General features: G+C 51.1%; 1 protein-coding gene across 7 annotated transcripts in view; it reads left to right on the top strand.

Moving 5' to 3' along the window:
• Positions 1–4,785, top strand: part of COL6A3 (collagen type VI alpha 3 chain) — an 80,691-nt gene extending 75,906 nt beyond the window's left edge. For all 7 annotated transcript variants that reach the window (XM_042995787.1, XM_042995791.1, XM_042995789.1 and 4 more), the window contains 2 exons: positions 3,271–3,435; positions 4,094–4,785. In XM_042995787.1, the coding sequence (XP_042851721.1) occupies positions 3,271–3,435; positions 4,094–4,134 (206 nt within the window). In that variant the 3' untranslated portion in view covers positions 4,135–4,785. The remainder of the gene's footprint in view (positions 1–3,270; positions 3,436–4,093) is intronic.
• Positions 4,786–16,163: the final 11,378 nt, after the last annotated feature.

The following is a 16,163-nucleotide window of genomic DNA, read 5'->3' as shown; positions in this document are numbered from 1 at the left end:
TTGGAACTCATGAACCGTGAGATCATGACCTGAGCTGGAACCAAGAGTTGGATGCTTAACCGACTGAGCCACCCAGGTGCCCCAAAGCTGATAACTTTTAAATGCTACTCATAGACACTATATAAATCTCAAATTGGGGGCGCCTGGGTGGCTCAGTCGGTTAAGCGTCCGACTCCGGCTCAGGTCATGATCTCGCGGTTCGTGGGTTTGAGCCCCGCGTCGGGCTCTGTGCTGACAGCTCGGAGCCCGGAGCCTGCTTCGGATTCTGTGTCTCTCTCTCTGTCTGCCCCTCCCCTGCTCATGCTCTGTCTCTCTCTCTGTCTCAAAAATAAATAAAACATTAAAAAAAAATTTAGAAATCTCAAACTATAAAAAAGGCAAGATTTTCAGTTGAACCCTTCATGTTTTTCAAAGAGTAATATCTCTTTCTAATTATAAAATCATAGATATTCATTGTGGAGAATCCAGAACTTACAAAAAAAACCTAAGAAAATACGACTCCCATAGGTGAAGCATTGATGACCGCTGTTAATGACCCCATGCATAGCCCTCCTAATTTTTCAAATGAATAGAACGCGTGGGCATGCACGCACACATGTGCACACACACACGTACACATGCACACGTCTTTCATGTTTCTTAGGGCACCTTCCACCCCGTGGTTGGTGTTCTAAGACTCCTAGGTTGGCTCCCGTGGCTTCTGTGAACAGGTGGGATTCCCTGGCAGGGTTTTCCAGATGCCCTTGCCTCAGTTTCCTCTTGTATTTGGATGGTCACTGGTGCCCATTGACCAGTTCATATTTCACCGGCAAGTGTCACCAGAGAGTGATCTGAATCCACAACCCTTCAGGTCTGCCTTTTCAGATGGAACCTATTACGTGGTTATTCTCGGCAAAAGGGAATCAGGAAAGGTTATTGAGAGTGTCGCTCCCTATTGGCCTTCAGGCTCCTGTTGGGTTCTCAACATAAGGAGGAGAAAATTAGTGAGTATGCAGCCTGACCTTCCTGTCACATCAGAGGGGACTCCGGGCTTCTTTCAGGCTTGTGCCCAAAGGGCACACTCATTTTGGAGTGAAAACCTGGACAACTGTTGTGTCCAAACACTTGCTCTGGGGAAAAGCTCAGTGAGGTCCATCTAAGCGACACCTCTTTGGACAATAAGACATTTTTAGTTTTGTGTCTTTAAAATGGTTGTTTTAGCACAGACACAGCTGAGTCCCGTCTACATGGCATGTCTCAGAAGTCAGGATGATGAGAATGAAAACTACAAGGCTTCTTAGGACAAAACCTTTCATTTCCATGCTTTAAGAGGGAAGAATCCCACGTTTTTGTCTTCCAACAGTGCAGGGCCCTCATTAATATATTTCTCTTGGTCTACCAAATATCTGTGTGCCCACGGTGCCAGCGCCCCTATGTCATGCTGGTAAAGCTACAGGGTCTTAGCAGCGACTGTCACTGGCGTAAAGGTTGTGGAATTGCAGGAGTGATAGTTTGGTGATGAACCATTCCGATGAAAACCCTAGGAGGCTGGAGAAGCCAACCAGTCAGGGAACAGAGTGTCCTTCTGCAGGGCGGCCCCTGGGCTGTGTGGCTTCAGGTCTGGGGAGACTTCCCGTGTCTGCTTCAGAAGAGCACGGGGGAATGGGAACAGAATAGCTAAACAGAGGTGGCCAGGACTGATGGCACGTGGAACAAATTAGATGGAACAGACCTGAGCCGTGTGGGGGATGCTCAGGGGAAGAAGGAAGGGGGACGGGTCAACCATTTGGCCCAAGCCTCACACTCAAAGGGGAACCCACTGGCAAATGAGGGATAAATTTTGGTGGTTGAAATACTCTTGTTTTGCTCACTTCCCCGCAAGACATTTCTTGAAAGCCAGGCATTTTCCTTTGGTGGTAGGCACGTTTGGGAGGAAGAAAGTTGTTTTTGTAATTGTCGTCATTTTCTTCTGGCTTCGTTGGGTCTTCCAAGGCTCTTGGTAGGGCCACTGGCTTTCTGGGCCCTTGAGAGGGTCTGCAACTAGGAGAGACTGTGGAGCCACCAGTCTGTGCCTAGGTGATGGCCTCCTCCATGTCCCCAGGGAATGTTTTGGGCCAGTTCTGAGCCTAAATCCTGTGTACCTGAGTCTGGTCCATAACGGTTGACCCAAGCTTTGGTTCTTTACCTGAAGATTTAGGTTTTCCTTTCACTTCTTGGTGCAATCAGACCTGCACGTGCTCACCGGCTCTGCAGCTGTGAGCAACCCACGGGCGTGGGGACGTCAGCCCTGCGTGGGGAGGGCCCGGTGACTCAGGCGTGTTGGCTACTCCCGTAAACATGTAGCACTGTCCCCTCCGGGGAGTTTTATAGAAGGAAGGATTACGTTTTTCAAACTTACAGAAGATGGTTGACATTAATGCTCCTCTTTCCCAGCATGACCTGGAGTTTGCCAGAAGACTCTGTAAACAGATGTTTTCCTGTGGAAGGGCTGTAAACTTTTCTTTGCAGGCGTTGTGCAATGGCTCTGACGTCGCCATTACTTTGCAGCTGGGCCACACCAGAAGTAGGCATTGAAAACATAAACTTCCTTAACGGGACAAAGAATGCCTCCGTGTCTTCAAAACAGCTTTGCGATGTGACATTTTTGCCATCGTGCATTTTACAGCAGCGGTAGCACTTTGCTTTGCTTGTTTAATTTGGCTGCTCTCGAAGGCTGCCAGCTACACACACACACACACATACACACACACACACACGCACGCACGCACGGGCATACGTGCACATACACTCAGAAAGATGTTTCTTTTCCACGTTGACTTTTATTTCCCCTCCACTCGTCTCGTAGCGAGATATACAGCCTTCTGTTTGAACTAGAATCTGACCAAACTTACTTGCCATTTGGCCGAGGAGTAGAAAGTGCCATAGTTTTAAGATGTAGTTTCTTAGCTGGGGCTTTAGTATTGAAGGAATTGGACAGTAAATGGCCCCGTGATTGGAAAAGGGGAAACAGTTCATTCCATCTGAAATTATCCAGTAACGATGGCTTGCATTTGGGGTCCGAGTAAAATTGGCGAGGTCCTTTCATCGAGGCGACTGCATTATTGCTGTGGGTGAGATTCATGTGCGTCCGACAGCCAGAAGGTGGAGGCGTGGGGAGGGTGACAGGTTTCCCTTCTCAAAACTCTCCTGTTTGCCTGGCCAGCCTTGTGATAAGACCTTCAGCCCCTCACGCTGGGAGCAGAGTCCTTAGCGTGTCCTAAGTGATGCTCTGTTCTCATCCCGTTATTAAAGATATATGTAAGCTACCCAAAGAAGAAGGGACTTGCAGGAAATTCATACTAAAATGGTACTACGACGCGGACACCAAAAGCTGTGCGAGATTCTGGTACGGAGGTTGCGGTGGCAACGAGAACAGATTTAATTCACAGAAAGAATGTGAAAAGGTTTGCGCTCCCGGTAAGTGATTGCTTGTTCTTTTTGCGTTTGTGGCTTTTGCAAATCAGACAAGAGGTCCGGGCCGAGGATTCACCTTTTTTAAGATATAAGAATTACAATGATTATGGTGGATAGGACAAAGGGGGTACGTTGTATCTTTAGATACGGAAGATGCTCAAATAGAACACGTGAAATTAATTTTCTGAATTATTGCTATTTCCTAAAAACATTTTTGTGTACTTGGGTTTTTGCCCACGAAGAAACACGAGACCAGACTATTCTTTCCTGTTCATCTTTAAATAATTTTGCTTTGTCTTTATACTGATGTGGACACTGGGGCCACCCAGTATCTCCGTTACGTTGGGCAACTCGACTGCTAACACAGAAAAAACAGCTTCTCCGGGTGCCCGGCTGGTGCCAGAATGGGAAAGTACAGGGTGCCCAGGGGCCTGGCTGGTGATGCAAGGCAGCCGATGGGCTCAGATTCCACACGCAGACCCAGATCCCAGGCCAGGGAGTGCCAGGGGCGCCGTTAAAGGCACTGAGCGGGGAAGAAAGACTGGGGAGGAAAACTAGAAGCCGTGGGATCGTTTTTGTGTCCTTTTGGGTCAGTGATGTGGCTTTTTTCCCTCCTCTTCTCTCCCACCCTCACCGGCCCGCCCCCTCCATCAATGCTCAGCGCTCGTCAACCCCGGAGTCATGGCTGCCATGGGGACCTAAGCGTGGCCGACCAGCACCACATACCTCTTGAAGAAGGAGGCAGCCATTTCCGAGTCGTCTCTGTAGAAGCTCTGGGTGTAGACATCCTTGCACTGTTCCATTTCCCGCTTTGATGTACGTTCGAACTTGGGACGAACCGTTCTGCCGCATGACCTATCAATATGGTGCTAAATGTGTCTGTGGACCCAACGCTCTCTGTCTCCAGGCAGTTATATCGTATACTTTGAACCTTGTGTAATAGTTATCCACTGCTGGTGTTTATGTGGACATGTCTGTAAGCTCAGATCCCCGCTGGAGTTTCACGCTGTGCCTGCGTCGGGCAAGTGTAAGATCTAGAACGGAACTCCAGATTTCACTGCTACTCTATATACTTCCGCTTGGTTCATTTCTTCCCTCTTGCTTCATGAGCATGACTTAATGAGCATGCTTAAAGAGCATGACTTTAGATGGAAAGCCTGTGTACGGTGAAGAAATACGATTCCAACTTTCTAATCTCCCCCCCAATTTCCTAGATTAGATGTCAAGCTAATTTTCTTTTCCTAAAGCCTCTAACAAACGACCTAGTTAGAAGGAAGCAAATTCCCTGAATCTTGGTGCACTGTTGTGGGACCAATGCCTTCATTAAAGAATGAAGAAAGTCATAATAGAGAATATTTTTGGCATTCCTCTAATGTTGTGTGGTTTTTTTTTTTTTTTATGCAGGGTGGGGGGGTGGGGAGGGGGTTTAATTTTAATTTTAAAGATTTTAGGAAATTTATACAAAGAAACTTTTTAATAAAGTATATTGAAAGTGTTGTGGGCTTGGTGTCATTGGCCGTCTGGTTTTCTGTAGCACTTACTGTCACAGTGACCCCGGGCCGGGGAAAGGGGGTCCAGCCCAGGCCCGTGGTCCTGGGCACCACCCTGTGTTTGCAGTGGGGCATCAAGACTGCCCTGTCACCAAGTGTGGGGACACCGGGGGCTCAGCCCACTGGCACTGCAGTGCTCTGGGACCCGGTGGATCACCTTCCCTGCTTAGGCCCCCTTTCTGGAGTCTGTGATCTTTTGCAGCCAGGCTGACATTTATCCTCTGTTCTGACTTCTGGCGAGACCCAGAGCCATGGCCTCCTTCCCTGCCTGTTCTTTTTATTTATTTATTTTTTAATTTTAAGTTTGTTTGTTTACTTATGTATTTGTTTCTGAGAGAGGCAGAGAGAGTGAGCGGGCAGGGGCAGAGAGAGAGAGAGAGAGAGAGAGAGCATCCCAAGCAGGCTCCACACTGCCAGCATGGATCCCGATGCAGGGCTAGAACTCACAAACCGTGAGACCATGACCTGAGCCGAAACCCAAGAGTTGGATGCTTAATTGACTGAGCCACACAGGTGCCCTCCTGCCACCTCTTTAAAGTGACTGTTTCTGGAGTTTCAGTTTGCTCTCACCCCACAATGACTGAGAGATGGGACACAGTTGGTCAGGACGACTCATTTCTGGTCTCAAAGACAAAACCTAAGCTTTTTTTCCCTTAAAGACCTTTTTCTCCCGTCTTCAGAAAGAACACAAGACCCAAATAAATACATATTTCGGGGGCACCTGAAACCCGCTTAGGAGAGACACTGGATTCCTTTGCCAAAACACATCAGCTCTGACAAGTGCTCCTGACAGATGGCAGGGGCCGTGGGCATGGGCCGAGCTGCTTTGTGTGAGACCAGGGATGACCCTGTCACTTAATCCACGGAGAGGAACGGGAGGTCAGAGAGTGTGCAAAGTTCCCTGCGAGCCACTCCCTGTGACTTCCACCCGGGTCTTTGGGTGACATCTTTAAATTCTCAAAATACGCTCCGAGTGGCCCCATCTGCCTAGAAACTGGTGGAAGAAGTGAGCTGTGTGCCCGTATCGGGGTGGTGGACACGTAGAAGCAGAAGGAAGGGGGTGGGCACAGGAGACCTCTGTTGGGAATTTGCAGGAATTTGAGGGAGGACTCAAGACTTCACAGGACATCCGGGCTGTGAGTTTACCTGCCTTCTTTGGGACTGAGAGGGCCCGGATGGACACCAGGGCAGCTTCAAGGGAACCAAGAAGCTTTGGGAAGCCCTCGGACACTCTCACAGTCGGGGCATCCCCCCGACACCTCTACTCGCGTCCTGTGCAGAAGCCCCGTGGGGTTCCTCGCATGCGAGCAATGCACCACACCAACCTCCCCCCCCCCCCCACGGGCCCTCTCTGCCCTCTAGGTCATGCTGACTCCCCCTGCCATCTTTAAGGACCCCTTTTTAGGACAAGGCCATCCCAGGGGACTTCGAAGGAGCTCCCTTCACATGGATATTCAACCCGGGTGGGAAATGTGCATTCTGTGACTTTCTCGGGAACAGCTGCCCCCAAAGTCCCCAACCTTAGAGGAAGAGCCCCCCCCCTTCCCTATAAATAGGCCCATGTGCCTCCCCTCGGGCTGCGTGTATTCGTCAAGTTCGTACCATCGGAGCAAAGAAATATTTGCAGTGGGGCCAGGGAGAGGGGGCATTGCAAGTGCAGCGGATGGAACGTAAGCCATGAAACGGTCTGTGATCGCTCGCTGGGGCCCCCGCGCACTGGGCGGCTGACACAACAGAGATTTATTCTCTCACAGCCCTGGAGGCTGGATGTCCCAAATCAAGGAGATGGCAGGGCCACGCTACCCCTGAAATCTGTAGGAAATCCTTTCTTCTTCCTACTTTCTGGTGACCTCCTGGCTTGCAGCTGCGTTGCTCTGGTCTCTGCCTCTGTCTGCACAGGCCGTCTTCTCCTAAGGACACCGGTCAGATGGGATTAGGGGCCCACCCTACTATGGTATGACTCACCTTAACTTATTATGGCTGCCGTGACCCTATTTCCAAATATCCTGAGGCACTGGGGGTTGGAGTCCTGGCATATCTTTTGGGGGGAAGGGAGTAGAGAGTGCACGACTGAACCCATAACACAGCACCAGCCTTTCCTGTACCTGCTCCCAACCTGCTTGCTCCAGGGTATATCTAGACCTCCAGTGAGGGCTTTCCGCTGAATCCGATCACTTCCTTTAAAAACACATTTTTTTAAATGTTTTATTTATTTTTGAGAGACAGAGAGACAGAGCATGAGCGGGGGGAGGAGCAGAGGGAGAGGGAGACACAGAATCTGAAGCAGGCTCCAGACTCTGAGCTGCCAGCACAGAGCCCGATGCGGGGCTTGAACTCACGAACTGAACCGTGAGATCATGACCCGAGCTGAAGTTGGATGCTCAACCGACTGAGCCACCCAGGCACCCCTGAATCCTATCACTTTCTAGTCGCTTTTGGTTATGGAAACCACTGCTACTGGATCTTAAGGCTGGGTCCCATCCTTTTTAAAACTTAAAGAATATGAGTGGGGAGGGGCAGACACAGAATCTGAAGCAGGCTCCAGGCTCCAAGCTGTCCGCACAGAGCCCTACTCGAGGCTCGAACCCATGAACCATGAGATAATTACCTGAGCCGAAGTCAGAGGCTTAACCGACTGAGCCGAGGCGCTCCAGGACTTAAATATACACTTCACAGCCTTTCGCTGTGAACCCCACACAGGCTGGATTCACCGCCCTGCGTGGAGTCAGGGTGGAGAAGTCTGTGGCTTATTCTCTTCCCCCATTCGTCTTTGTAGCCAGGCCTGTGGGGTTCTGTGCTGCATCGCCCTCCTGGCTCTTGGGCCGAGGCTGGCCCTGGCTCCCTGCTGCTGCCCTGCTAACCCGCCCTGCCCTGCCCCAGCTTCCCTCTGAGTCAGGGTCCCCAGTCTGGCTTCTTGAGGCACATATTGGTTCTCTGGAGGAAACTGGGGGCCTACTTTGGGCAGTGTGGCTTCCTGCCACCCTAGGAAGTGAGTCCCTTCCCTTCCCCGGGGAAGGTGAAAGAAGCAAGCACTGCTTTGCCCTCTCAGGGCCACCATGACCTTGTCCCATCTATCTTGTTCTATCTCAGCAGTGACTCGGGGGCAGTGTGCTTTGAGCTGGGCCCTTGACCAAGTCTGAGAGAGCAGGATCTAGCAGGTAGGTAATACCCGTCTTGTGGGAACTCAATGAGCAGAGAATTCTGGGCTCTGGCCCCCTTCGCGACGGGCTGAATACTGCACTCCCCCCTTCTTGGCCTTAGGGGCATCTAGAAAGAAGACTTGAACCCAAGACACTGGAGAGAAGCTTCTCACACATTCCATGGCTTACGCCATACAAGTGCCCTTTAACAAGCTGCCTCTGCCCACCTCCAGCAGCTGCCTCACGTCTCCGCCTCCTTTTCCCTCACCCAGATGCTTATAGCCCTTTGTGCCCACAGTGGTGCTGGCCCCCCCCCCCCCGGCATGGGCACTTCGTCTGGGAAAGCAAAACCCCAAGAGATGGGGAATGGTGGACATTGTGCTTCCTGCGCTGTTCCCAGGACGTCTATTTAGCCCCCACCAAAAAAAAAAAAAAAAAAAAAAAAAAAAATCAACTTTATGGGGCATCTGGGTGGCTCAGTCGGTTAAGCATCCAACTTCAGCTCAGGCCATGATCTTGTGGTTCATGAGTTCGAGTCCCGCGTCAGGCTCTGTGCTGACAGCTCAAAGCCTGGGCCCTGCTTCGGATTCTGTGTCTCCCTCTCTCTCTATTTTCCCCCGCTGGTGCTCTGTCTCTCTCTCTCTCTCAAAAACAAATAAGGTTTCAAAAAATAAAAAAAATCAACTTTGCATACAAGAAAACGCATCCATTTATGCATATTGTTTGCTGAGTTTTGACAGATGTTCCCATGGCATCCCACCCATACTCACGATGTGTAACATTTCCCTGTGTGCAACTTTGCTCCCAGTAAATTTCCATGTGGAAATTTATCCCAAGGAAGCAATCAGGTGCACACAAATTTTTGTCCAAGGATATTCCATGCAGCATTATTTGCGATGACAAAAATGAATTTGAGGCCATCAAAATGGGTAACGAGAGGGGGATGCTGAAATTCATCATGCTTTGCTGACAACAGAAAAGGAAAAGTAACCATTAAATAGGTCATAATGTTGGTAAGTGGCCCAGGCCGCTAATCAGTTGCAGTTTATGATAGAATATTAAAAAATGATACAAATCTGTATATTTAATGCAATAATAGCACACACACACACACACACACACACACATGCACACACACAAATATATGTTTCTAACAAAGGGAAAATATATTAAATAAGCAAATGCGGCAAAATTTTCCTGGCCAGCTACAGCGCTGTCCCTTCCCTCACATCCAGACCCTAATCTTCTAGCTGTTTCTCACCCCCATATGAATTACAAGATAGAGCCGAGCAGTCCTCAATGGGCTCAGCCACACCAGATTTCCCATTTTAGCACAAATATCTCCTTTCTAGATGATTCTGTTTTGTTCAACCAACACTTGGTTACGTTCATTCATCTTACAGACACTGAGCACATCGTGTGTGTCCCTGGGGGTTCACGTTCTCATGGTGGGAGACAGACAAGAGTGGAAAGTGGGACAAGAAGCGAATGCCAGCCAGGCTGCTATGGGAGCTGGCCCTGCTGGGGCGGGGGGGCCACCCAATTCTGGCAGGGAGACCTGGGGGCCTGGCTGGGGAGTCCGCTGTGACAGAACACTTGGGGATGTTGAGGGAGGTGGCCAGGTGGCTAACTGAGGAGGGTTCTGGGAAGAGGGGACCGTAGAGCACAGAGTCCTCCTCTCAAGCAGAAGGAGGACCACTGGGGAAGACCGTGGCAGGGCTGCGGCGAGGCAGGGGAGGGCTGGAAGGCACGCCGGTGGCCCCATAAGCCCGCTGGCCTATACTCTGTGCCACAGGAGGTGCCACTCAGCAGCCCCATCAAGGGGCCTGCGTGCTCTGCTATGAATTTTAAAGGGTCCCCTGGCTGCCTTGCATGGATGAGACATCCGAGCAGTGAGACGGTGGCAGCAGTGACGACGCTATGGCAGAAACTCAGGTGACAGTGAGAGGCAACAGTGGCCAAGACCGAGAAACAGTCGAGGAGGCGAAGTGTGGGCTCTGGGCACCTTTTGATCTGAAATATGCAAGAATGGATGTAATTTCTGTGTTCCAGTTTTTCACATTTATTCCCACCAAGGAGCTAAAATAAATTCCTGCGTTAGATCATCTGTCCTGAGCTTGCGTTCAGCAAAGTGTGGTCTGAGCCGCACAAGCCCTGACCCCTGACAGCTGTGGACTTCTTTCCAAGACCCGTCCTTTTGCCAGCCCATGTCACAGACGCTGTGTCCTTCCTCGAGCCCTGGTGGGCCCCAGATCCGAATGTCCACATGGTTCTTTCTGGGGTAGCGCCAGAGAACTGCCAGATCGGCCGTCTGGAGGTGGCTTGCCACACAAGTTTTGGATTCTGTGAGCAAGGACTAAACTTCTACAGGTAACGCACTGAGGTTTGGGGCCGTCCTAGCAGCTCGTGTGACATTAATAACAATGCGTCTCCATCCAGGAGCAGTTGTGTGTCAGGCAATGCACGAGGTGTTTCGCACACACTGACTCACACACACTCCCTCGGGCAGTGCTGTCTGGGTGTGGTCGTCACTCCGGTTTTCATAGATGATGCAGCAGGGGGGTCCCAGTGGTCCAGTTCACCCAGCTAACGATCTAGTGGAGGCCTTATCTGAGCCAGACGTCGTGACCCAGATGCGCTCCAGAGTTTCTGAGGACATCCTGGTCCCTGCAGGACCCTCGCCGTCTTCTCCAGGGGCTTTGGACTGCTTCCCTGGGGGTTGGATTTCGGCTGTGGCTCTGTCTTCTCCCAGCACAAAGCAAGCCCTACCCAGCACCCTACTTGAGACCTGGTGTCACTTTCCGTGGACACAGGTTCTCTCTCTGTCCTGCCCTCCTCTTTGTGTTATAATTGTTCTCATGTCTTTCTCATTATCCAGAGCTTCTCTGCTCAGGGAAGGACTCAGAGAAGCTAGACGTTCAGCTCAAGTTTAGGGCCTGACTAGGGAGGATGGCCTGCTCAAGCCTCTGCGGCCAGGTCACTGGGACAACTGTTTGGACCCAGCTATTAGCACGTTTCAGTCCGTATGTCGTCATCTTGGCTGGATTTGTGAATATAAGTGCCTTCAACTACCCTTCTCCAACAACTTTCTATATAACTTAAAAATAAAAAATATCACAACAAGCGTGAATGGAAGCCGGTCTTTTTGTAGGAAGCCAGTTATCATGAACTCGGAAGAAGAATCTTAAATTTCGTCCCCCATGGTGATTCATTTTTAGGGAACAGTTCAGATTTCCCTGCCAATTCCTTGTTGTCGAACTTCCAGCTGGACCTGGCTGCTCCTCAGGAGCCAGGTCGTCCGGGCCCACCCATCTGGGAGCGGCTTCCAGAGAAGCTGGGGGCTGTTGGTGGAGTGGTGCCACCGGGCCACGGTCCAGGCTGCCCAGTGGCCTGTTCCTTCTCCAACTTCAGTTTGCCGGTCTGAGCTTTAATGCTGTCTGGGCCTCCCACCTTCCCCCGAGCTGACCTGATGGGCTGTTCTTAGCGCCACTGGGTTCTTGGGGGGGTGGGGGGGTGGGGATGTCTTTCTGCTTGTTTGGAATCACGACTCCAGAGCTGGACAGTCCTTCAGAGGTTCGGAGGCCCAGTGTGGAGTCAGTTCACAGATGTCTTTCTGCATTGTTCCTGATCTTGGAGGCCTACGCGGGCAGGCCAGAGAGCGAAATACCGAAGAAGGGGTATTTTATTTATTTATTTATTTATTAAATATTTTATTTATTTTTGAGAGAGAGAGAGAGAGAGGAAGCTAGGAAGGGGCACAGAAAGAGCGAGACACGGAATCCGAAGCAGGCTCCAGGCTCTGAGCTGTCAGCACAGAGCCCGACACGGGGCTCGAACTCACAGACCGTGAGATCATGACCTAAGCCGAAGTTGGACGCTCAAGCGACTGAGCCACCCAGGCACCCCAAAGAAGGGGTATTTTAAAGTTCAGTTGTTATAGCCCAGAGACGTTTGGGGGGGCGGGTAACGGGGGAACAGCCAGGGGAGAAAGGGCCAGTCTGTGCATAAGGGCAACACCTTCAAGTAATACTCAACCTGGAAAGTAGATACTCTTTTCCTGCCTTAAGTCACAGGTGTCTGTGAAAACCCTCAGGCCACGCTGTTGCAAAACGTCATCTTGTGGAAGGGGCTTGGGCATCTGTAGATGGAACTCGCCAAGCAGGTTTGAAGTCGACAGGAATGCTGAAGTTCCAGGATCGGCGCTAATTTTCCGGGAGATGTTAGAAACAGAAATAGCACGATACAAAAAACAAAAACAGAAAACGGTGAAGTCGATGCACTGGAGGAAGAATACTTCTACTTGGAAAGACCCCAGTTAGAGCAGTTGTGTTTGATGGGAGCAATTCTGGTTGAAGAAGCTCGTGGTCATTTGTGCACCAGTCTTTGTTCAGGTGCCTCTAAGAGCAGACCCTGACTGCTGGGTTGCAGGTAGTTGGTTCGGGAAAGTATGTGGGAAGCGCAGTTGAGCGAATTGAAAGGAAGTACAGAGAAAAGTCAACAGAAGGTGCGTTAATTTTGGGCAGGCTCCCCCTCTGGGTGGGGTGGCCGTAGACACCTGGGGCTTCATCCTGCTGGGGAGCCGCCAGGAGCCGGGGAGAAGTGCGATGAGGGAGGGGAGATGGGCGCCTGTCTCTCGACTCTCATCTCTCGTGGTTGGGGCTACGGTGGGGGCGTTAAGTCCCAGCACTTCCGGGTTGCCTAGGCCCGCACTGTTGCCACGGAAAGTCCTCAGGCCAAGAAGCAGGGAGACGTGGGCCCGTGGGGTGGAGAGCTGTTGGCACACCTGGACCCGTCCACCGTGGCTGCGGGGGAGCTCACAGGGGGGCTGGAGAGTGTGACATAAACAGCAACGGCTAGCAGCCTGGTTGGACACGAACCCACGGGAGCTCAGTGGAGACAGAAAATCGAGCCGATGAGAGAGGATTGTCAGGGAGGACGGAGGGGATGCTCTATTCCTGGCTACTCTAGTGGGAGCAGTGACTGAGCGGATACTCTGAGCTCTCCCCATGGACCCACATGGGCCCGGCACTCCACCGGGCTGGAGGCGGCAAACTGTCTTGGCGAAGGCCCATCCGGTGTCCCTCGGTGCAGGAGCTCTAGAGAGAGCCATGGTGCTTGTGGTCTGCATTTTGGCTGCGGCTCCGGCTGTTGGGGCTCCCGTCCGTTTGGGGAAACGAACTGGTTTTCTAAGTCTTCCCGTTGTTGCTGCTAGCTACTCGATATCCTTCTAAGAAAGCAGTTTCCTGTGTGTGTTCACCAGAGTGAGTTTCTGGCACTTGCAGCCTAGAAGCTGAAGTGGGACAGACTTTTGTGGAGTAGCTACCGTGTGCCAGGTGCTACACGAGGCCTCCAGACGCAGGACGGACGGTACACGCTCCCTGCCTCTGCAGCAGTCAGACTGTGTGGAAGTAAGGATGCATCACGGGGGGCCCAGAGGGTCTGGGCAGGTACCGGGGGGGTTAGGGCAAGCCTTCCTAGCCGTTGGTTTATCAGCTCAAGCCCAAAAGGCAAAAAGGGAGCCAGCCATGGGAAGACCTGGAAGAACATTCTAGGTGGAGAGGAGGGCCGGGCCAAAGTCTCTCCTGAGTCTGGTGCATGGACTCTGGTACTTGGGAGAAACGGCAGGGTGGCTGCTTGGCTGAGGCAAACACGGGAGCGGGGGTCTCGGGAGCCGTGGCCCCGGTTTAGAGAAAATGGAGGCTTGAACCAGGCGTTGGCCATGGCAGTGGAGAAGAGAGGACGGGTTCGGACTTATTTGGGGGATAGAATCCACACGACATGCTTACGACTTAGACACATGGGTTGGAAAAGAAGCTAAATGGTTGGTGATGCCTTTTACTGAGATGAGGAAAAACGGAGGGGGAGGGGGAGCATCAGTGTTGGTTATCTTCAGGAGTGCGGTTGGGGAGTCAAGAATTGTCTCAGGTTCATTTTATTTTATTTTCATTCCTTCCTTTAAATGTTTATTTATTTTGAGAGAGAGAGAGAGAGAGAGAGCGCATAAAGGGTGAGCGAGGGGCAGAGAGAGGAAGAAGGAGAGAGGGAATCCCAAGCAGGCTCCACACTCTTAGTGCAGAGCCTGACTCCGAGCTCCGTCCCATAGAGCCGCAAGATCATGACCTGAGCCGTAGTCAGGAGTTGGACGTTCAACCAACTGAGCCCCCCCAGGCACCCCCCTCATGTGCATTTTAATTCAGGAAGCCCACCGATCTTCGAAGTGGTGTCAGGAAAACAGATAGAGCTCCAGGGAGCGGTTGGGGCGAGGGGTATAAATGTGGCAGCTTGGGAACATAAAGTCCTTTGAGCCATGAGTCCCGATAAATGGCCTGGTCTGCAAGTAGGTAAGGAAGGGAAAGGGAGTCAGGAGAGGCCTCTCGGCTCGTTGACAGTTCGGGCCGAGCGGAGGAAACAGGCCAGGCCCAGGAGGCACGGGGGTCATGGGAAGCACGAACGCAAACTGTTTCAAGGACACGGAGACTTTTGTTTCACTGAGTCCTGCTGAGACCGGGCCGGGGAGGTCTGGAGAAGACCCGTGCGGATGCTGACGTGTGCAGTACATGTTCTCAGCCGCCAGGAACTGGAGCCCTGTCTCGAATTGGCTTGGGCCCTAGGAACAGCCTTTGCCTCCGCTGCATAGAAAATCTGGAGCCTGGACTGCGCGACTGGCCAGTCAGGCGGCTGGATGATGCCTCTGAGGGTCCAGGTTCCGTCCTCGTTGCGTGCTGTTTTCAGTTTGGGCTCACCCTCCGCCTGGTACCAAGATGCTCTCATTTGGACACGGCACCATTGCAGGGAAGATCAGGACCCGCGCTTCTGTGGCTTTCTCGGGAGCGAGGGAGGGTCTCCCCACAGCCCCCAGCAGACATCCCCAGTCATTGGCGGGACGACTGGCAAAGAAGCCCCCCACCCTTCAGGCCCAGGAGCCTAAAGATAGGTGGGATGGCGTTCAGGAGGATGTGGGTCGACTGTGTCCACTACTGTATCTATCCATCACGGTGCAGGTCTGCGTGTATGCATCCACGGCTCATGACGGTATGTGCCATTTAAGAAACCTCATATAGTTCATCCACTAGTATGGTAAAACCTTGGTTTGCGAGCATAATTTGTTCTGGCAACATGCTTGTAATCCAAAGCACTCGTACATCAAAGCGAATTTTCCCATAAGAAATGATAGAGACTCAGATGCTTTGTTTTGCAGTCCAAACATAGTCGTATAAAAATGATTACAATACTGTCATATAATCTGAAGTAAAAAAGAAAATACAAAATATAGAGAAAGACACAAATTAACTCACACTTTGAAAACCTTTGTGGCTGGCACGAAGGAGGCAAGAGAGAAGAGGGTTGTTGTGTAGGACGACTTTCACTATCACTAACTGATGTTGACTACAGAACCGTATTAATAAACTCGTGTCCTACTGTATTTAATGTAATTGGAAATAAGGCGGGAGAGAAAAGGGTCTGCGTCTGCCGGAAGCCTGACCTAGAATGAAGCAAAGCCTCTCTGAACTTACTCTCACGTGGAAAAGCAAAGGAGTGTCCATAGATGTTTTGAAGTGACAAAAAATACACTCGTGCCAGTTATGGGCACCTTCCAACGTTCTGAAAAATCACTGATTTCCACCAAACACCGTGGCCTGAGACCAAGCATCTGAGCACGGGAGGCGATCACCTACAGTCTTGGAGAGACAGAGAGAAAGAGAGAGAGAGAGAGAGGAACCATTGGCTCAGTTGTGATCATGTGGTGTTCGATGTCACATACTACTCGATTGCAAAAGACGTCGCTCGTTTATCAAGTGAAAATGCATTAGAAATGTTTGCTTGTCCTGCGGAACACTCGCACAACAAGCTACTTGCAATCCCAAGGTTTCACCGTACAAGGTAGATTCTTCTCGATGAACTCTCTTGACGTTTTCCAAAGGAAGAGCAGAATAGCAGAAACAAAGCTTTATAGCTTTTGTTAAGGAGGAGCACTTGAGCTAATGGGACTTATTGACATTTAGTTTATTGTGGTTCCATCATGGTGGCCCAGGAGAACTCC

Source organism: Panthera tigris, chromosome C1, assembly GCF_018350195.1.
Source record: "Panthera tigris isolate Pti1 chromosome C1, P.tigris_Pti1_mat1.1, whole genome shotgun sequence".
Lineage (NCBI taxonomy): Eukaryota > Metazoa > Chordata > Mammalia > Carnivora > Felidae > Panthera > Panthera tigris.
The sequence above is the reverse complement of the archived record's forward strand: the minus strand, read 5'-3'. Positions and strand labels throughout refer to the sequence as shown.